Here is a 22,506-nt window from a genome sequence, read left to right as displayed (position 1 = left end):
TATTGATACCATTTCATTAAAAACATAAAAAGAAACAGTGGCATTAAACAGCAAAGGAAAAAGAACAAAACATTGAAGTCATTTAATAGCAGCTAAAAACAGGATTTCAAAAAAATCTGAAATCTACTGAAATGCCACTGTGTCATGTACTGTAAATGCTTTTTTGTGGTTTTAACTGGTTTTAACTATGACACAGTGGCATTTCAAAAGATTTCAGATTTTTTTAAATCCTGTTTTGTAGCTGCTATTAAATGTTTTCACTGTTTTCTTGTTTTTTTTCTTTGCTGTTTTCCACAACTGTTTCTTTTTATGTTTTAATTTTAATAATGTTTTTTACTTTTGTAATCAATGTTTTTACTTCTATCTTTTTAAATTACTGTAACCTGCCTTGAATCCCATTGTGGGAGAAAGGTAGGATGTAAATCCTTGAAATAAATAAATAAATACTACTGAAAGCATGAGAAAGGATTTCACCTAGTGCCATGTCCCCTGTAGAACTTGCAGCTCTTGGCTATTTAAAATGGCCAGGTCTGATCTGTGATAGATAAAGATATGAATTCATTTCAGAAGGTGACCAAAGCTTTTGAAAATTTAAATGGTTTTTAATTGTCTGTCTTTTCCTTCCATAGAACTCCCATTTGCCATGGCAACTAACAACTACCAGCTCCATGCCCATTCCCATCAGGAAACCTTAAACTCTGTCTGCCACAGTACTCTGAGTCTAAATTACCAGCCTCTTTCCAAGAGCTCCTCCAGTTTGGCCAGTGTTGGGCGAATGGGTTCTGAAGAGAAGCACAACAGCAGACAGGAGCTCCGAAAGAGCCTCAGCAGTTCTGCTTGCCAAGTCCATACAAGGGAGAGTGATGCCAAAAGCACCCCTAGCTCTGAATGGTCGTCCACTCATTCAGAAATTGCATCCACCATCCGAACTGTGAGCAGCTTGTCACCGAGTGATAGCACACAGAGTACCACAAAAAGCATTAGCCACTTCCTGGGCGTTGACCAATCGCCAGCATCTGCAGAAGACATGGGCACTAGAACACACATCAAGAGCAGCACTGTTGAGAATGTGTCTTCAGCCTCTGGCACACAGCTGCAACATGGGAGCACAATGGATGGACTGGGAGCTGCCGTTCAGAGAAGCCTTTCTGATCTGACATGCAGCTGCAAGCAACCGAGTTCAGCTTCCCAGAAGGAGACAAGTGCCACCTACTCTGCCATGGGTTCTAATAGTGGTTATGTTACTTCTCCAGGCAATGTAACATTTGCAAGACCGAGATATGGATCAGACAGATATGAAAATAACCCAGGTGTTCAAAGTCATGTGAACCAAGTCCCAAATTCATCTAGAGACCAAAGTGTGCCAACTAATATATTTGACAATAATACCTTAGCACACAATGCTACTGTTTGTCCAGATCCAGGAACATATTGTGCAAATTTTCTTGGATCACATATGCCTGGAGATAATTTCTCAAACAGAGCGATGTATGCTCAGGGTGGAATTGTGTATAGTAACTTTTCGACAGGTATGTACCCTCCTGGCATGATGGCCATTCATAACAATACTGCCTTTCCTTATAACATAAGACAGGATTCTGCTATGAAGGTAGAGGGAACTATTCCGGCCTACTGCCATTCCTTGCCAATACCCTCTGTTCAGTTCATCCCAAGATTGGTCTGCTCAGTGAGCGAATCGGGAAAAGAACAAGTCCACCCTGAGTATTGTCCAACTTTGCCTGCTACTCAAACAGCAACCCTTCCAAAGTTGGTGTCATCTGTGAGTGAGTCAGGTCTGGATGCAAAACGCATACTGAGTTATTGCAGTATGCGTGGGGAACACATTTTACATGCCCAGCCTTGTGCACAAGCAAAGAGGGGCCAAGAGGAAATGAAGACTATGTATGTGGTGTTAAATAGCCACCAAGATGGCATCCATACAGTCACAAAGACTAAGGACACATGGACTATGACCTCCATGAATGACCTTACCCAGGTACTGCGACCTCCACTTGGATGCAAAGATGTAGAGGTACAAACCCTCCCAACAAGTGAATGTAAGTCTGTGGCCACAAGCCCCTCTGTTTTTACAGAAGGCCACCCTCACGTCTTCCCAGAGGTGAATCTGGAACCAGAGGCAGAGGGTGAAAAGTCTCCAGTGCGGGAAGTGAGATGGGATGATGAAGGCATGACTTGGGAGGTCTATGGTGCTGCTGTTGATCCTGAAGTTCTTGGGCTGGCTATTCAGAAGCATCTTGAGATTCAGATAGAACAATTCCAGACAGAACCATCGCAGCCAGTCTCTAGGAAAAGTACAGAGGAATTGCCAGTGAAAGAGGAAAAGAAAACGTCTTTCAGAACAATGATGTATTGTCTAAGACCTCCAAGCTGCTGTGCCCGTTCCAGCTCAGCAGTCGAATAAACTTTCCTAGGTGATGTTCAGACCTATAGAGATAGTGCAAGAGATCCCAGTTTCAAACAAACACTGTACCCTGAAGTTGGTACAGATTACAGAGTCCCTTTGGAACAGAGTTGGAAAGTGAACTGATCTAAAACAGTCCTACAAGGCAGAGGCTCTAGGGTTGTTGTTGTTTTTAGTACACATCCCCGAGAGATTATCTACACCTTACTTAGAATTATGTAGTTAAATTCTGGGCTGTTTCACTTCAGATTTTAAATTGGTTGGGCTTTTAAAAACTGCTCCCTCTGCACTCAACTGAGATTGATCAGATACAGAATCCAATTTGAATTGGTCATAATGGTCTAATTAATTTAGGGCCAAATCAATTTTAGGGCATACCTCTTCCATCTAGCTTTTGACCAGACTGTCTATAGGATTTTATTTCAACTGCTTTCTTAGTTTTTGTATTGTTGGTATTTTACTTTATCTGGTGTTTAATTAACATCTCATTGAACTTTGGAAAGGCAGCTATTTTTTTTCTGTGAAAATTAAATAAATTGATATATTATTATTCTCTCACCTAGTTCAGAGCTCTGTACATTGGTTTGTGTTCCTTACATCAAGGAGACCAGAATTGCACTGACTCCTAATTTTGAGTAGCAGGTAGATTTGCTCTCAGAAAGCAGGAATGCAAACTAAGAAAGAAAGAAAGAAAGCACTATTGTTGATTTTAGATGACTAAATTTTAAATATGGGATTATTTTAGCCCTTCTGATCTACCTTTGAATAAGAAATACTTCAAAGATTACTATTTCTAAATGACTGACAGCTTGTGGCATATCATTGTCCTTCCCTGTATATCAATTAACTCTGGAAAATCTCGTCTTTTTTTAAAAAAAAAAATAGAAACTATTCATTTGTTTATCCATTAGTGTTAATCTTTGATCTCTACATTTTGTTTACTCTGTCATGCTTGTAGTTTTTAATGCTGGAGTGGAAATACATTTTATACTTTTACACAGATGCATTTATTTATGAAAAAAGCATAATAAATACTCTCCTTATTACTAGATAGTTTATTGAATTAAACTGCTGTGTGCTATGAATTTCCTCTATACTGAATGCACTGCAAATCATTGTGTAGTCCTATGGATATGGCACTTTGGCAGAACATCCTCTGCAGTTTCTTTTGCCACGAGAAATTACAGAAAGCCCAAAGGACTCCATGCTTACACCGTTACCAAGACACAAATGTACAGTGTTACCAGAGATACTGTCATGAGTCACAAATGTCTGATTTACTATGAATGTTTACCCTTGGGTTGATCTATCATTCTGTGATATGGCTACTTTGGTTTTCCTGGAATGATATGTAATTATACTCTTGAGCTGCTGTTCCCTGGACAAAAACAGGAAACAACTGATGAAGACGGAGAGCAAAACAATGAGTCCAACATCTTGCTCACTGAGACAAACAAATAAAACAGATTTTCATTTATTTTGTGTATTGTAGGTCTTTAGGCTTGCGTTGCATATACAGTGTATATCTCTGAAAGATACAGGCATGCCCTAGTTAACAAAGGAGATGTGTTCCTAGACATTACTACTTTAATTGAAAATTTGGTAACAAATAGCATGAAAAGGATGAAGATCAGTTCCTACATCACAAAAAAAGAAGAGCACTTCAACATGTTTCAGCAACTCATCCCTGCCCTCAAATTAACATTATGCATTTATGAAATGAAACATCCAGGTATGGTATGCCTTGCATAACCAGACAAAAGCATTTTGTACCTTCTAGAGATCACCTGAAGGCTTCTTCCAAAATATATTCAGAGATTACTTTTTCCATCAGCTTCCACGTTTCTGTTTTGGTGGCCAAACTTAGTGATCTATACTTTTTTAATATGCTGGAGATTGGCTGGTAAAACAAGCTTATCTGCTGTTCCATTTTCTTTCTGTTTTGTTGTTGATGCATGCTCAGTAAGGGATTCTGGAGACACCTGCTATTTCTCTTGTAGGGAGGATAACAGCTACTGCAAGATTAGCTAAAGTACAATCCCATTCTTTCCCAGCTCAGGCTTTATTGCATTGCTCACTACAGACACACTGCTGTGATCCAACACTGAAAGTCTGTGTTTCTCCAGCCTTCCTTCACCATGTTCCCGATGCTAATACTACTGAAAACCCTTCCATCTAGACACAAGATAAGGAATAAATGTGGGGCTGGATGATCATTTATAAAAAGGAGCTTCACCATTAGAAGTTTTATTAACTGAGATATGCCTGTATTTCTATTGCTCTACTAAACTGATTAAAGCAAAAGAAAAGTGAAGGGGATTGGGAGGAAAAACCCTATATTTTATCTACTTATTGGCTGTATTTCCACACAACACAGCCCTTGAGTGAATTGGGATCTGTGGCCCTCCAGATCTTTATGGACCCCATTTGTATGAGGCAGTTTGGCCAATCCTCTGACACAATGGGAGTAATATTTGGAGACACACAGTTTTTTCATCCCTGGCCTGTACTAAACCATAGTTTAGCATTGTGAGGGGAGATCTGTGCTCCCCTCTTCGTTTCCATTTCCAGCATGGCTGCGAGAAGTCTGGAAGTTTTTGCTTCAACCTTTGACTAACTGCAGCATTGTTTTATGAAACAAACTCTGATTAGTCTTAGTTATGGTTTACCAAAACAAGGTAACTGTAAATTATGATATATGAAACTACAATGGGACTCTGTATAGATAGGGGTTTTTTCCCCGGTCCCACCTGCAGATACTAAAAAACACAGATGATTGCAGTCCATGTTATTTAATGGTGGCAACATAAATGCACACATTTCAGAACCGTTGAAATAAATAATAAAGTAAAATAATAAAAAAGTAAAAGCGAGAGATATCTTCTGCAAGATAAGAGAAATTAAAGGGAAGTTCAACCCAAAAGTTGGAATGCTATATGACAACAACAGGAACAAACTACAGGACCAAGGAGGAGGAGGAGGAAGCTGGATGCAGTATACAGAAGAGTTATATAAAAGAGATGAAAAAATGAAAGACACATGGATTGAAGAACCATATGAAGATGAATCCCAAATTCTAGTAAGTGAGGTGGAAAAAATGTTAAGAGAAATTTGGAAAAATAAATCATCAGGAACAGATGATATACCAACCAAACTGCTGCAATCCACACACACAGAATCTACTCTAGTGTTAACTAAAATATGCCAACAAATATGGGAAACAAAATGCTGGCCAACAGACTGGAAATGCTCAATATGCATCCCCATCCACAAAAAAGGGACACTAGAGACTGCAGCAATTATAGGGTCATAGCATTAATCTCCCATGTGCTCAGAATTGTGCAACATAGACACAAACTATACAAGGATAGAAAAATCCCAGACATAGAAGCAGGGTTCAGGAAAGGGAGAGGAATTAGGGACCACATTGCAAACATATGATGTTTGCAAACCAAGAAATTCCAAAAGAAAATCAGCATGTGCTCTATAGACTATAGTAAAGCCTTTGACTGCATAGATCTTGAAGAGCTATGGAGCGTTCCTAAAGACATGGGAGTGCCAATACACTTGATAGTTCTACTCTCAGGACAAGAGGTCACTGTCAGAACAGAATATAGAGAAGTGCTATGGTTTCCAATAGGCAAAGGAGTCAGGCAAGGCTGCATATTTTCACCATACTTGTTCACCTTGTACGCAGAAAATATCATACAAAGAGCAGGGCTAGACTCAAAAGAAGGAGGGGTGAAGATGGGAGGAAGGAACATAAGATATGCAGACGACACAATATTACTGATGGAAAACATCAATGACTTGGAACAGTTACTAAGGAATGTCAAGGAAGAAAGTGCAGAGGCAGGCTTGCTGCTGAACATAAAGAAAACTAAAATAATGACCATGGAGGACTTACATACATTTGAATTAGACAATGAGGAAACTGAAATCGTCAGAGATTTCTTGTACCTCGGATCAAACATCATCCAAGGGAAATGATCATAGTAGTGGAGGACAGGGATTCTTGGCGATGTCTCATCCACAGGGTCTCCATGACTCGAAGTAGACTCAAGGGCAGCTATCAACAACAGCAACAATAGCTTTCAATGAGTGGCTTTATTTTTTCTGACAGATTTAAGGACATAAAAAGAGCCACGCCACAGAGGAACAAAGGCCCATCTAGTTCCACACTGGAGAGGAGTAAAAGCCTATCTAGTTCAGCATCTTGTTTCCATGGTGGTCAACCAAATACCTATGAAAGAAGCCTACAGCCAGGATGTGAGTATACCAGCTCCTTTCTGATTGTGTTCGCTAGCCACGTGGAGTATCCCTTATCTGGAATTCTGAAATCCAAAATTATCCACATGGGTGGCTGTGATAGTGACACCTTTGCTTTCTGATGATCCACTGTACACAACCTTTGTTTCATGCACAAAATTATTAAAATACTGCGTATAAAATTAACTTCAGGCTATGTGTTTAAAGTGTATATGGAACATAAATGAAAGTAATGCTTAAACCTGGGTCCCCTCTCCAAGATATTGTGTATGTGCAAATATTCCAAACTCTCCCAAAATCCAAAACACTTCTGGTCTCAAGTGTTTCAGATAATGGAGACTTAACCTGCACTAGTATTCCAAGGTATACTACTTTTGACACCAGGAAGGAATGGGTAACAGTCACATGTAATGGCACCTGATAGTCTTATCCATCATGCATTTTTCTAAATCCCTTCAAGTTGTTGCCAGTCACTACATCTTGTGGTAGACTGGAAATTGTGTGTAAGGAAGTGCTTCTTTATATCTGTTCTAAATGTTTCACATTGTAACTTCAATGAATGACCCAATTCCAGTATTACAAGCATTATCACTACATCATAGACATTGCATTATGAATATTACATGCTTTCTCTGCAATATAGAGTCTGCACCATGGATACTTCTATCTATCATAATTATCATAATTCTATCTGTCATGCTGGCTCATGAAATCTCATATTTCTCTGCCAAGGATTGATCCACCTGCTATTCCAGATTATGTTTATCCTTTGAAATATTTTTTAGAAGTGGGTGTATCATCACATGTGGTGGACTTTGACAAGCCTCGAGCTAGCATGTCCTGTCTGACTAAGCTGCTATAGGGGAGGAATGCCCTGTAGAAGGAACATATGCTGCACTGTGATTGGGAACGGAAAGTCAAAAGCTATTTCTCCTTTTCTCTGGACATGGTGGGAACAAGCAGGTTGAGCTTGTAGCAATGCTACTGTAATGTCATTGATGTGGTGCACTGGATAAGCGCTTGGACTGGGGGAAAATGGGTTCAAATCCCTGCTTACCTGGGTTGCCTTTGACCAGTTACAACCCCCTTATCCTAACCCATCTTTCATCTTTGATATACAAGAGTTTGGAAGGGTTACAACTCCCAGAATTCCCCCAGCCAGCACTAGGAGCAGTTGACCAAAATAGGGTGACTTTTCCAAGATCTGTATGTTCTCTCTTTATGGTTAATCTGACTTCAATGGGCAAAAGGACAGTACACAAATGTTATAACTGGCCTAATGCATCCTGTTGCATCTCCTAGGATGCACAGGGCCTGCTGATGACAGCGACTTGGGAGATCTATGTATAGAAGCACAATGTGCACATTTCCTGTTTGTTACTTCTGAATACTGTCAGGTCTTTGAAAAGTTTTGTGTGTGAGGGAGATGCTGCAACACTGTACTGAACATTGTCCCTTGCAGGGGTGAATAGCAATATCTGTATCTTTTGAGGGAGGCAATTTCTTCCCTACTGAAACCATGGTCCCACTTTTACTACCCCTTTGTCTCCATTCCCTGGCCCATTCACAGCCCATGTCTTGGTCATGTCTGAATGCAACCAAGACTTTTGGGGACTGGCTATTGAACAGTGACAGAAAACAGATTGAACTGATCACTTGTGGATAGCTTTTGAAGTTAAGCTGAGGGCCACAAGCTATCAGATCAAAGGCCATGTACAAACCTTGGACCTCCAGCTGCCTATCTGTGGGTGAGAAAGAGTCCTTTTACTGCCACCTCTAGATATTTCAATTCTCTTTCTCAAAACTTGTGCAGATGAGGGTCAATGCAAGGAGGCAGCAGAAGGCCTGAGCTGCAGCTTGTGAGTCTTTAGATGCATTAATCCCGACTAATATATAACCTAACCAGATGTCACCTTTCTGCTTATCAGCCTCCCAACAGATCACAGAGTATGCTTTACTTTAAGCAAGGTTTGAAGAATAACTGACACTAAAGAACAGAACCGAGAAACCAGTTCCAACGGATTTGATCACAGACAACTGGGCAAAAACTAAAAGCTAGCCCTGTGACCAGCATACCACCAATTATGTGGCAGCCTTTTCAGATGCACAACTGAGCTGAGATGTTATGGTCTCTCTAACCTCCCCTCCCCACCGCAGTTAAAGACCGTGTAATTTAATGAATCTGGGTCAAAAGCAGCCAGTGAATTAAATTGCCTTTGCAGGCTTCAAGAAGGTTCGTCACTCCACCTAGTGTTCGAAGTCCAATATTTCTGCTCTATAATATTTCATAACCCATAAATTTATATGCTGTGCATTTAAAAGGTATACTTTTTTTGTTTGTGCCACAACTATTACCATAACATTCAGTGATATATGGGAATTACAATTTAGTAGTAACCTTAGTACAATTTTTTATTTACTAAGGATTCTGTATGGTATAGTATGGGAGGAAGACAAAAAAGGTAGTGACACCATGAGTTACCACTGCATGTGATGCCATTGCAGCTCATTGGTATACTTTTGATGAGTATAAGAGACAGATCTTTCTATGAAGACCTCATCTTTATGGAAAATTTTACTCCCGTGAGTCCATCCATGACTGTGGACCCTTTCACACTACACAGCTGTGTCACTATGATTCTGCTCTAAGAGGCATGGTTGCACCTTGTTGAATCTTGGGACTTGTGGTATGATGAGGCACTAGAGTTCTCTGGCTGCTAATTCTATATGTGTGTGTGTGTGTATAAGTTCCTTCAACTCACCTGTCGACATATGAGGCCTCCAGGAATTTCATAGGGTTTTCTTAGGCAAGGAATACTCAAGAGGTGGTTTTGCCAGTTCCTTCCTCTAAAATATGGCCTACAGCACCTGCTATTCCGTGGCAGTTTCCATCCACATTCTAAACAGGGCTGATTCTGCTTCACTTCCAAGATTAGACAAAGTATTTGGTGCCTTTAAGGTACTTTGGCTCAATACTGTAATTATATTTACCCAGTACCACAAATATCAGAATTCCATAGGATGCAGTCATGGCACTTAAAATAGAATCATAGGTACAGACCGCTTGAAAACGGCGATCTGCAGGTGCCCATTTTGACTCCAGAGGGACGCCACAGCTGCCAGACCATGCAACATCCCTCTGGAGTTAAAAGAACCCATTTTTCAGGGTTCTTTTACTGGTGCCCAGGTTACGCCACGAGTGCACCAATGGCACACTCATGATGTAACAGATACACTGTGACATGCAAACACTATGTGTTCATTATGTCAAAATGGTGGCCATGCGGATGGGACGCCACCATCAGGTTGCTGCCATTACATACTAGGGTTCCAGACCGTGCGGTTGCCCCATCCAAAGGGGCTAAAAGAAATGCCAGGCAAAGTTTTTTAAAAAAGCAGGGGCAGTTTGTGTACACATATACATACACTTAGAATCATAGAGTTGTAGAGTTGAAAGAGACCACAAGGGCCACCCAGTCCAACCCCATTCTGCCATGCAGGAAATCATGATCAAAGCATCCCCGACAGCCATCCAGCCTCTGCTTAAACACCTCCAAGATAGGTGACTCCACTACACTCCGAGGGAGTTTGTTCCACTGTCAAACAGCCCTTATTGTCAGGAATTTCGTCCTAATGTTGAGGTGGAATCTCTTTTCCTGTAGCTTGCATCCATTGCTCTGGGTCCTAGTCTCTGGAGCAGCAGAAAACAAAATTGCTCCCTCCTCAATATGACATCCCTTCAAATATTTAAACTGGGCTATCATATCACCTCTTAGCCTTCTCTTCTCCAGGCTAAACATCCCCAGCTCCCTGAGTCATTCCTCATAGGACATGGTTTCCAGACCCCTCACCATTTTAGTTGCCCACCTTTGGACACGATCCAGTTTCTCCACATCCTTTTTAAATTGTGGCGCCCAGAACTGGAAACAATATTCCAGGTGGGGCCTGACCAGAGCAGAATAGAGTGGCACTATTACTTCTCTTGATCTAGACCAGGGGTAGGCAACCTGCGGCCCATGGGCCGGATGCGGCCCGGCGAGGCCTTGGGACTGGCCCCAGCCCGGTCCTGCCAAAGATTGCCGCCGGAGCCTTTGGCCTCTCGCACGCAGGGGCAATTGTCTATAGAAGCCTCAGAAACATGCATTTATATTTTAAAAATTTTAAAAATCAGCAAATTTTTTCGTGTGTCCTCCACTTTTTAAAAAAAGTGTCCACCATTTGAAAATTTTGTCCTACATTTGTCCTGGTTTATTTATTTATTTAAAAATATTTAAAAAAATATTTAATTATTTATTTTTTGGCTTCGGCCCCCCAGTTGTCTGAGGGACAGCAACCCGGCCCCCGGCTCAAAAAGGTTGCCTACCCCTGATCTAGACACTATACTTTTATTGATGCAGCTTAAAATTGCATTGGCCTTTTTAGCTGCCGCATCACACTGTTGACTCATGTTCAACGTGTGGTCTACTTAGACTCCTAGATCCCTTTCACACGTAGTCTCATTCAGCCAGGTGTCCCCATCCTATATCTGTGCATTTCATTTTTCCCTACACAGGCAACCATATGCCCTCCAATATTTCACAGACAAAAACCAGGATATATGCAGCCATGGAACATCAGAATGTGATTAAGATGGCAAAAGATATTAATAAAGAAGAATACACAAATTAGGAGTGACTGCAGTAGTCTGCTTTTGCTTGAGCTTACTGCGAAGGGCATAATAATAATAATAATAATAAATTTTATTTATATCCCGCCCTTCCATGGATATGATCAGGGCGGCATGATTCTGCCCTCTCCACTCCTCTTCTTCTGCACTTTGGACTCAGTTTGCAGTAACTGAAATAAGCCAGGGACAAAGGGAGGAGGGGAAACAAACTGGGAACATTGTAAAAGCAGCTTAAAAAGTGAAACAGAAAGAGATTAATCAGGACTGTTTCTGCCAAATACAGACACAGTGGAAGGCTATGTAACCGGAGTTCAAAAAAGTTCACTAATTGGACTTTAACTCCCAGAATGCTGCAGCTGGCATGGACAAAGGGATTATGGAAGGTGTAGTCCAAAATAAGTTGTGTTTTTTTCTGAACTCTGCATACAATCATGTCTTGCTGGTGCTCTATAGATATTTTGGGGGCATTTCAGTGTAAAATTGCTGATTAGAACAGCCCTCCTACAGCTAGTCCTAAAAAGGAGTGAGTCACAGGGAGAAGCATCTAGGCCTTGTTGTTTTGATCCTCTGTGCTTTGTTTATTAACAGTAAAGGCGAAAACAAGCAACGGGGATTGTGGTCCCCTCTCTCACTGAATTCAGCGATGAGATTCACAGTGCCTTGCACAAACTCATTTTCCTTTGTACACTCACTGGGTCAAGTCATTTTCTTCCACACTGGGAGGGCAATGGTTTTAGACAGTTTTGCTCTTCTGTTTTTGGTGCTCCTTTTGGCAAAGGTTTCCTTGCCTCACATGGTATTTCATCCCAGACACCTCGATTTAGGTAAGATGGAACTCAAATGTCTTTGTGGTGGTTATAATTTATGTATGGGCATTAAGATTAATCTGTGTGTCTTTCCTAGCCTCATGCCAGTGCCTTTAACCGCTGGTTCACACACAGAAATAACACCAGGAATGATTTTTTTTTTTGTAGCATAGAAATAAAGTGATTGGAGAATGTTCTCTTTCTGTAGTTAAACAGAAAAATGACCTAAAATGTTCATAGAGCTATACAGATTAAGACTGCACTCCTATGTGCTAGGATTGGGAAGGCCTGAGTTCAAATTTCCATTGAACCATGAGGCTTAATAGGGGGACCTTAGACTGAATAACAATTGTTGAGAGGATAAAATGGGTAGAGTGGAAACCATGTATGCAGCCTTAAATTGCTGGGATGATTGACAAGATTAAATTGCACTAACATAACAACAACAACTACAACAACAACATTTAGACTTACCTTGGGATACACTTGCACAAATTCAGAATGTAAGGCTTTTATCAAGCTCATGTGAATACAGAAGAGTGGTTTAGATTTAATATGCTGAATATATGCAAGATTCAGGGCATAAACCTTGGCTCATCTTCTGTGTAGATGTCCTGTTTTGCAGCTGGGAAAAGAAAAGACAGAGGGAATCCCCACTGCTAAGTGCTGGATTCTGGCACTCAGTGCTTTCCCCTTTTGCTGCAGTGTCTCTCTCAGATCTGACGTTTTCGAGTTAGGGAAGAAAACAATCGTCACAAGTGATTACTTTCACTTAGTTATTTGACAAATGATGTTCCCAGAATATTTCTGACTAAAGTTTCACATTTCAAACAAACAGTTTTTGGTTTGTCAAAATTAAGGCTATAGCCACGGGAGAAGTTTGAAAGATTTGTCTCTATCTCTATCTCCTTTCCATGCATTTTCATATATCATTAAAGAAGGAGAAAAATAAAAGTCTGTAACTTGTTTACTTACAGGTAGAAAGAAAACTGGGTAGCTTGGACTCTGTCCAAATGTTCAATAAGCAATCTAAGTTTATTCTTTTCTTACGTGTTTTGTTCATTTTAGGAAAGTTCAGGTCCCCTCAACAGTACAGCAGATCTTGCTACAGCCCTACCAAAATGGAGAGACAAATCCTTGAATATCACAGAGCAGAATATCAGACTGCAACAATTACCTTCTTCAAATGTTTAGTTTCTGTGTTGACTAAATAGGCTTGTAAGATGAGCATCTTACCCCACCCTACTTTATCCCACCCTAAACATCTAGGGCAACTTTCTGAAGAGGAGGATCTCCTCTTTCCTTAAAAGATGTCAACATAGTGGAGAACACTGTTGTTGTTGTTTTTTAGCATTCCCAATTGTGTTGAGAGCCTCGACAGATAAAATAGACTCCCCTCTTCAAAAGAGGCCACCCCCACATATAGAGGGCAATGGAAATGTATCAGGAGGAGGAGCAGGATGAAGCTAGCGTACTTCCTTCTCATTGAGTATTTAGTCAACATAGAAGGTCAAATGCCTACAGAAGTCTAGTATGGCAGTCATATTCCCACTGTGGCTGGTGCTTTCCCATGTCAGTGGAGCAGAGAATGCCCGCTGGTTTTTAGTCTAAACGTGAAAGGAACGATCCAAGGTGCCAAACTCCAATCCTTCCCATATGATCAGCACCTTGGACAGCACATTGAAGGGTCAGGTTGAAATCTGGTGCCACTAGATACCACTGCACAATGCCACAACCTTCACAGTACAATCAAATTCTGGAGAGGTTGTGTAAGTGAAGAAAGCAACATCATGAGTTGCTCTAACCCTGCCTAAAGAAGAGAACATCAATCATGTCAAGCATGGAAATCTTCATGATAAGCATGAAGCCAGCAACCCTTTGCAATAGTGTCTACCTATTTGGTTTCATTTATTCATGCACACTGTCCAGTAGCTTGGACCATGCTGTTTGTGAGTGCATATGAAGTGGGGCAGTATCAATGCATTAAATCTTAGGCTACATCTACACTGCAGAACTGATGCAGTTTGACACCACTGCTGTGGCTCAATACTATGGGTTGCTGTGTTTTCCAGACTTTTTCATAATGCATTTTGGAGAAGACACAGGCAGATTGGATTAATCCATATCCTCCAACCATCCTGATTTGGCTGGGAGGGTCTGACTTAATTCTCTGTTGTCCTACTTTTTCACCTGTTTTTAAAATATCCCATTTTTTCTCCCCACATCCCAGTTTCCTTCTTTGTCTTCAGCTCATTTCAGTTGAATTCAAATGCAAAAGTATAACTCACTTAACACAGTTTGGGGAGGGAGGGAAGAAGGTATGCCTTTCCTTGTATGCTCAGGCAAAAGTAAACTGCTCCAACCTCTCCTAACTTGTTTTTCCCCATGAATAACATGAATCTTGACCACACTCTGATATTGCTTGACCACATGAGTTCTGGTAGTCATCTGTGAACTGTTGGAGGAATTGGTGTTCTTCATGACACATTTTGAAACCATTTAATACTGGTTCAAAAATCACTTTGAATTTTTTTTCCCTTTTCCTTTTTAGACTGGCCCCAAAATTGTGGTGTTGCATACTTCCAACCTAACATCTTTGCAAAGATTGTTGCAGGCAAGGAAGCAAGACCTCATTCTTGGCCCTGGCAAGTTTCTTTACAGGTACAAGGTTTAAAACAGTAATTCTCATGATCATCTTCGCACATACCTCTCCCACATTGCCCAGTTTCAGACCAATCAGTTGAGCTGTTTCTGAAGATAAGAAGTAGCACCTGTTTTCTGTCCAAATTTCTGGTTATGGCAGTTTTCAATTCAGGAGTATCACCTTTAGTACAGGCCCACAACTACAGTCTTATAATTGTAGTGTACTGTAATTATCTAAGAGATAATCCTTCCATAAAGCAGCAACATCTTAGCTCAAAAATGATGCATCAGCAACCATGGAGAAACCCTTAGATTTGCAGAACCATGAAATATATATTGGGGTGGGGAATTCTTAGTGGGAACAACCAGAAACAGTCTAAAGAGCAATAAGTGTGTTCACTGTTAGAGTCAGCAGCCTTTCCATGCCTATATTTATGAATTGCTATTGTGTATAATTGCAGACTTCCTGTTTGCTTGCTTTTCTACACACTTTTTTTTCCTGCCTCAGCCATAGGACTTTTTCAGATGAGCAAAAGGGATGGGAGCATAGCAGGATGCCCCAGTCGGTGTCGCATGATTGGACGAAGATTTTCAGACAATGTTGCGATAATCCCACCATTATCCCATGAATAAAGAGGAGTTTTCCAGCTGCTTTTCATTCAGAGGGAGCATTTTGCTATGCTCCCATCCCTTTTGCCCATTTGAAAAAGTCTTATAGTCTCTCTTCCCAGTCTCTCTTCCATAAAAGTATGTACATTTGTCCCTCCATATTTGCTAGGGTTAAGGGCACAAGACTCCCATGATCATGGAAAACCCGCAAATAATACCTGAGAGGACACCTCTCTAGGAATCTCTAGGTCCTCCAGGGCAACTCTGTGGTCAACATCTGACAGACACTGACCATAGAACTGTGCTGGAGGAGCTACAAAGGCCTAGTAGAGTATTCTCTCTAGAAATCTCTAGGTCCTCCAGTGCAACTTTTAATTAAAGTTGGCCAGAGAATTGCACTGGAGGACCTAGAGATTCCTAGAGATAACATATTAATCAAATCTGTGAATAATCAAAGCCACAAATATCAAAGCCACAAACATGGAGGGATGAGTGTATATATGTATTTGAAAGTAAAGCTATTTTATATGTTTTACAAAGAAGAGATAAGCTAGTTTTCTTTCTCTCCTAGACCCTGTGGGTGAGTGTGCATGGGTCTCGTTGTTCAGCTTCTGCCTTGCCAATATGATTAATCCGCTTGGGAGAGCCAGTACTGTAGCTCACATTTTCCAACATTCACCAGATATGGGCTGACTGTTGGAGGTGATGGATAAGGAGACAGGAAATCAAGAGGAGGAGAAAACGGGGTAGAATATCTTGTTGGAATCCTTAACAGGAGCGCTTCACGCTGCAGTGTTTTGTTGCAGGTCCCACTTGTGTAGATCTCAAAGCAAAAGGACTGCCTGGTAAAGAAAGAAAGAAAGAAAGAAAAGCTTCCCCTTCTAAAAGTAATGCTTACTGTGTTGCAGAACAGGGATGCCAACCTGTGGCCTTCCAGGTGCTCTTGATCTGTATGGCTTATGGCAATGGATGATAGTTACCCACTCCCATTAAGGAACACACTTTCTTTTGCCCTGTCCATGCCTCTATAACTTAGATGAGTTTTGTGCATTCATTTCCCCCCAGGTTCGCTCTAGACCGAGTGACAAATTCGTTCACGTATGTGGTGGCACTCTTATCCACAAACGTTGGGTTCTCACAGCTGCTCATTGCTTCCAGAAGTAAGTTTGGCATCAGGTGGGGATTGCTGGAGGTCAATAAATGAGACTGCAGCATATCGTGGCCAGCTTGTGCAAAGCTATATGCTCTGTGAAAACCCTCTTTTGCAATGATGTTGGAGGAAGAGAGGTTATTAATCCTCCATCTTCCCTCGCCCTCTTATGCACACATATCTCCCACAATTACTCCTCCTGTGCCATTTTCTCCCTAGCTGGGTTTGTCTTCCTGGTCGTGGAGCCTTAATGGGAGAAAAACAATTGAAGGAGTCATGGGAAAGGAAGAATAAAGAGCAAGGGAAAGGGGAAACACCTCCTGACTGTTCTGTCTTCAACTCACTTCCTCCATCCCCTACCCCTATGTTTAGCATGACATTTAGAAAGAAAGAAAGAAAACACTAACAGGTTTGGGGACCTATGTTTGCCATGGAATGGCTTTTATCAACTTGCCCCGAGGGAGAATTGCACTTGAAATGTGTAGGAAACCTTTTTGTGCAAATAAACATGTTTGGGTAACTACAGCTTTGCTGTGCTGTGGCAGCCCTACTTGCCAGCCACTTTAGTATGGAGATTTAGACACAAGAACGGAGGGAGGGAAAAAGTACCCTGGATATCATATTGTTCTGCACCCCCAATCCTACACTTCTTCATTTTTAGGGGGCCAGCAGAAGATGTCACAAACTGGCGAATTCTCCTGGGCAAGCATAATCTGAACTACCTTGAATCCACACAGAGAAGCTACCGCGTGAAACGAATTTATCGACACGAACAGTTCCACTATCCTCAGCTAAATGATCTGGAGTATGACATTGCTTTGGTCAAGTCTGTGGGAGACATTACGGCCAACAGGTTTATCCATTATGCGTGCCTGCCAAAGAGAGACAGCTTTCTCCATCCAGGGCACTCCTGCTGGGTGACTGGTTGGGGGGGGCACAAGAGGTATTTCAGGGTACCTCAGACTACACAGTAACAATGAGAAGGTGCACAAAAACATGCTATTATTACTCTTAATCACATTGCTGATCCTACTTCAAAGGCATCTTTTCCTCATTTTCATCCTTGGAACAAAGAAAAAGGGCAGGCAAAGTTATTAAGGGAACACAACAGTTCTAGATGTGGATGCTGTCCAGACTCTCGCTTTCTCTCTGCAATGCTAGAAATGTTGGGATTGAAGGAAAATTTAATGTGGGAGGGACAGAATACTTATGGGGGTACTATGCCCTCATTTTGCCTCCCCCCCTGATGACAACCTATTTAGATATTTGTACACTTCACACTATATATGGAAGACCAGGTTATGTGCCACTTCTTATCTAGATTTCAATAATGAAAATCACTGGGATACAAAACATGGCCAGGTCTGAGTATTCAATTGGTTTCAAGGGATCCAAAATAAAATAAAAAGGCATTCCTTACATTCTGTATTGAGGGATGTCTTTTTATTGTGTATAACTTATTCTGTGTCTAATAGTCAAGGAGAGGAGGAAGGAACTATGCAGGGCTCTAAAAAACTATGCAGGGCTCATACAACTGAAAATACTACTGGCACCCACATCCCTGTTTTTCTAAAATTGCTTTGCCTGGTCACCAAGAAAAGACTTTTACCCACTCTAGGTAAGCAGGAAAAGTCATGTTAATAACTCTATATTAATAGGTGAGAACTGCTGTTTTTCCCCCAGCAGTCCTATGTTTCTTGCAACATATAATTGCATAAAAGATCAAGAACATAGAAACTGTCTTAATTGTGTAGCAATGCTGCCAAGAAAACCTTAGGGTTGCCATAGGTTGGAAACAACTCAAAGGGACAGAACAACAAAATTTGTGTAGTAATTACAAAATTTGTAATGGCAACACAAAGAGTAAGGTGAGCACGCTCCAGGGCTCTGTTGAGAAACAGGATATTATTATTATTATTATTATTATTATTATTATTATTATTATTATTGGCAAAGATTGGAGGGGATATATGTAATGAGGTATTGGAGGGGGGCTGAGGAGCCAAAGGGTATATTGGGCCCTGCAAAGAGTCACATACAACCACTGGCTATGGCAACTCTCACCACTGATATAAAAAATGGGAAATTAGAAATGTGTGAGTTTCCCACAGTTATTCGTTCTCTCTTTTTCAGTTTTACTGTACTCAGGGAGGGAAGAGACCCATGAAAATAAAATCCTAATAAAAGCATTTCATCTAAATTTAATAGCTTGCTATTACTCTTCTTGTATTTTATGTATTGAAGGTGGGAAAGAAAACTTCACTCTATCTGAGGTTTTGAACCAGGCCAACTTACCAGTTATTGATTTCAAAACATGCCATCTCAAGAAATTCTGGGGAGCCAAAATCCAGTCTTCGATGCTCTGTGCTGGATTGAGAGATACTACACAGTCTCCAGCAGCCTGTCAGGTATTAAAATCAGTTGTTAATTCAGGGCTTCTCTATGTTACAGCTACCTCTTGTCCATCCCTGGATAAGAAGGAGTATTTCTGCTGCAGTGTCTACATATTTTATTCCCCCCTTTCATAACTCACACAGAGGAGGATCAATGTAGAGGTCCGTACATTTCCTTCAAGAGTTCCTCTAGTCTAGACGTTTAATGTGGAATTGTTACACTTGGCTCATTCACATTTTACAAGGCATCCATCATTCCTTCACTGTCATCTGACATTTTTTCCTGTGACCCTTCTCTTTACGCTAATGTTTTCCAGAAGAATGGAAGAGCAATGTGTTATCCATATGTATAAAATTACAAGCAGAGGTTTGATGCGGACAGTACTATGTATATTAACTGGTAGGGATGAAACATGTCTGTAGGAGTATATATAGGGGGGAAATGCAACACTGCCCACATTTTTAAAGTGCTGAAGCTCAAAGCAAACCATGCTCTGACTGCTGAGCTCCTGCCAGTGTGGTATACATTACTGTGCTAGCTGAAGATCAAGCTGAATACTCTCCAGATAGCATTTGATTATTTTTTTTAAAGAGGGTTAATAAGTGCCAGGTGTAGATGGGAAATTTTCAGTTCCTGGCAGTACTAGGGGGAAGATAGCTTAACTTTTCAGCTGCCTGGTTTCACTCCATTATTCTCTGCCCCCAGCTCCTGTTTGCTGTATTTAAGATGAATCTACTTGTAGCAAACATGTATTATGTTTTAGCTGCCTTCAAGTCGCCTTTGACTCCTGGCGGCCCTGTGAATGATCTAAACATAAAGGTAATAACCTAAACCAAAAACCAAAACAGTATTACAAACATAAAGATCTAGGGAAAAGACCTTTCTGTTTGTGAACCTGTGAATGAGACATTTTTTAGACCCCCTGTCCACAACCTCTCTGCTCAGGTCCTGCAGGTTCAGGCCCATGGCCTCCCTGATTGAGCCTAGCCTTCTACTTTTCCTAGCATCATTGTCTTTTCTAATGGTTCATGCCTTCTCATGATGTGGCAAAAGTATGACAGTCTCAATTTAGTGATCTTGGCTTCTAGGGGTATTTAAGGCTTGTTCTGTTCTAGGAAACATTGGCTTGTTTTTTTGACTGTCCACAGTATCCTTAGCACTTTTCTCCAGTACCACATCTCAAATTAATTGATTTTCTTCTTATCCCTTTTCTTCAATGTCCAGCTCTCACATCTGTACATGGTGATGGGGAATGCAGTGGTTTGGACAGTTCTGACTTTAATGTTCAGCTGTATGGCTGAACACTTTAGGGTTTTGTCTAGCTGCCCTTCCCATTTCTAACCTTCTTCTGATTTCATGTCTGATTTCCAAGGTTTGGGAAATCTTTAATATTTCAGTTTCCTTGGTACCGAGGTTGAATTTGTGTAAATCCTCCGTGGTCATTATTTTTGGTTCCTTTACGTTTAGGAGTGCCTTTGCACTTTCTTGAATTTCTTTAGTAATTGTTCCATGTCTGCGATGCTTTCTGCTAATAGTGTGGTGTCATCTGCATATTGTAGACTGTTGACATTCTTTTTTCCTATCAAAACATACATAAGGGGAAAGTAATTCTAACTGAAGACATGGCACAACAGGAAAAAGCTATTGCCTTCCACAGCAGGGTTTTGATTCATTTGATTTGATTTACCCTATTAAACATTTTAAAAGTGGGGAAAGTCCTGTTCAGTGAGTGATTTCCTGCCATCACCACGAGGCTGGTGACACTAGGCTGACACTTGTTTCCTACCACTGGCCTCAGAAGACTCAGTTTCAACATTTGAGCCATTTTTTCTTCTTCCAGGGAGACTCGGGCGGCCCACTTCTTTGCCAAATGGAGAGAGATACCTGGGAAGTTCACGGAATTGTAAGCTTTGGACCAGTCGGATGCCAGGTGCAGAACAAGCCCACTGTCTTTACCAGGACATCTGCATACATTCCCTGGATTGAAGCGGTCAGGAAGCGGGACTTTTTTTTTATGAAGATAAGAGAGACAAAGCAAGCCTAGGACTTGCTTTATAAAAACAATAAAATACTTTATAAAAACAGTGACTTGTGCTTATTTTAATACAGGGAATAAGATTTAGGAAACAAGATTTGAACCCATCTTGTCAGGTCCAGACAACAATCTACCTTAAAATTACAGGGCAAGTTGGGGCATCACAAGTCATTACTTCTTGTGAATAAGTCACGATTGGCCTTGCTTGAAAGAAGAACCCCAGCTTTCCTGGACTGCAGTGCAACCCACTTCATCAGATGGAAACCAGATGGCAATCACAGTCCAAGAAGGCTCATTGCCAAATGAAATCTGTCAAGTCTTATAGGTGCCCCAAGACTCTTCACTGTTTTAGTTCAGCTAAAATAAGGATGGATACAGTATATGTGCAACTATAAGTCGACCTCATGTATAAGCCAAGGGCAGGGTTTGAGACCAAAATTATGGATTTGGATATGACTCGTGGAGAAGTCGAGGGTGAAACCTAGGAGCATGTAACAAAAGATGTAAAGAACAAAGTAAAGAAAAATCATGGCGAAGAATTTACAAAATCCCAGCAGGCATAACTGTTCACGCTCAACCTAAAGATTGGATAGATGAGAAAGCAGGGCTTCCAGAACAGATTAGGCTCCTGCCTTTCTAATGGAAACGGTTCCTTTATTTAAACAATAAAGAGTTAAATACAGCATTGATCCTGTGGATAAGTTGACTTGGGTTTTTGGGGGGGGGGGGGCTCCATTTTTTTATTAAGGTCCAAACCACCCTGCAGAAATAATCCAGTTTGAGACCGCTTTAACCTCCCTGGCCCAGTGCTAGGGAATCCTGGGAATTGTAGTTTGTTGTGGCACTAGAGCTCCCTGACAGAGAAGGCTGAATGTCTCACAAAACTACAAATCCCAGAATTGCCTAGCATTGAGCCAGGGCGGTTAAAGTGGTCTCAAAGTCGGTTATTTCTGCAGTGTGTGTTTTGGACCTAAGATTTCTAGACTTATACATGAGTATATACAGTACTCCCCCCCCCCATCTCTGTCTTGCAACTGTTCTCTGTGGAAACTGGGATTGGTCCTAAATCCACACCCATGTGACCCATCGTCATGGGAACTAGAAGAGCCAGTGTGATGCAGTGGTTTGAGTGTTGGACTAGGACTCGGGAGACCAGGGTTCAAGTCCCTGCAAAGCCATGGAAACCCACTGGGGGTGGTCTTGGGCAAGTCGCACTCTCTCAGCCTCAGAGGACTGGCAATGGCAAACCACCTCTGAAGAAATCTTGCCAGGAGAACCCCATGAAAGGTTCACCTTAGGGCTGCCATGAGTCAGAAAAGCCTTGAAGGCACACAACACACACAATAAGGTTGACTATTTATTCCATATTTATTTATTTATTCCCTGTTTATTTATTTCCTATTTATTTATTATTTCCCTATTTATCTATTCCCTATTTATTTACTTATTTCCAATTGTTATTTATCCCCTATTTATTTATCCCTATTTATTTATTCTCTATTTATTTATTTA

The 22,506-nt window shown here is 41.0% G+C and overlaps 2 protein-coding genes across 2 annotated transcripts in view; both read left to right on the top strand.

Moving 5' to 3' along the window:
• The window catches only part of GPRIN2 (G protein regulated inducer of neurite outgrowth 2), a 40,011-nt gene extending 36,212 nt beyond the window's left edge, over positions 1–3,799 (top strand). Inside the window, exon 3 of the mRNA XM_042459184.1 lies at positions 630–3,799. Coding sequence (XP_042315118.1) covers positions 644–2,422 — 1,779 coding nt within the window. The 5' untranslated portion in view covers positions 630–643 and the 3' untranslated portion in view covers positions 2,423–3,799. The remainder of the gene's footprint in view (positions 1–629) is intronic.
• An 8,249-nt stretch (positions 3,800–12,048) lies between these two features.
• On the top strand, positions 12,049–21,003 carry LOC121925880 (elastase-1-like). The gene is made up of 6 exons (XM_042458451.1): positions 12,049–12,181; positions 14,715–14,824; positions 16,481–16,575; positions 17,227–17,504; positions 18,807–18,973; positions 20,800–21,003. Exons 1-6 carry the CDS (start codon positions 12,085–12,087, stop codon positions 21,001–21,003), a joined length of 951 nt encoding a protein of 316 aa, XP_042314385.1. The 5' UTR covers positions 12,049–12,084.
• The last annotated feature ends 1,503 nt before the right edge of the window (positions 21,004–22,506 follow it).

This window comes from Sceloporus undulatus, chromosome 3 (genome assembly GCF_019175285.1).
Source record: "Sceloporus undulatus isolate JIND9_A2432 ecotype Alabama chromosome 3, SceUnd_v1.1, whole genome shotgun sequence".
In the NCBI taxonomy this organism is placed as follows: domain Eukaryota; kingdom Metazoa; phylum Chordata; class Lepidosauria; order Squamata; family Phrynosomatidae; genus Sceloporus; species Sceloporus undulatus.
The sequence above is the reverse complement of the archived record's forward strand: the minus strand, read 5'-3'. Positions and strand labels throughout refer to the sequence as shown.

Bases quoted from the DNA above. Each gene is read 5' to 3' on its own strand.
- LOC121925880 (XM_042458451.1), top strand. From the start codon at position 12,085: ATGGTTTTAGACAGTTTTGCTCTTCTGTTTTTGGTGCTCCTTTTGGCA. The intron at 16,576-17,226 runs GTAAGTTTGGCA...CTTCATTTTTAG, and splicing joins GCTGCTCATTGCTTCCAGAA to GGGGCCAGCAGAAGATGTCA. The intron at 18,974-20,799 runs GTATTAAAATCA...TTCTTCTTCCAG, and splicing joins AGTCTCCAGCAGCCTGTCAG to GGAGACTCGGGCGGCCCACT.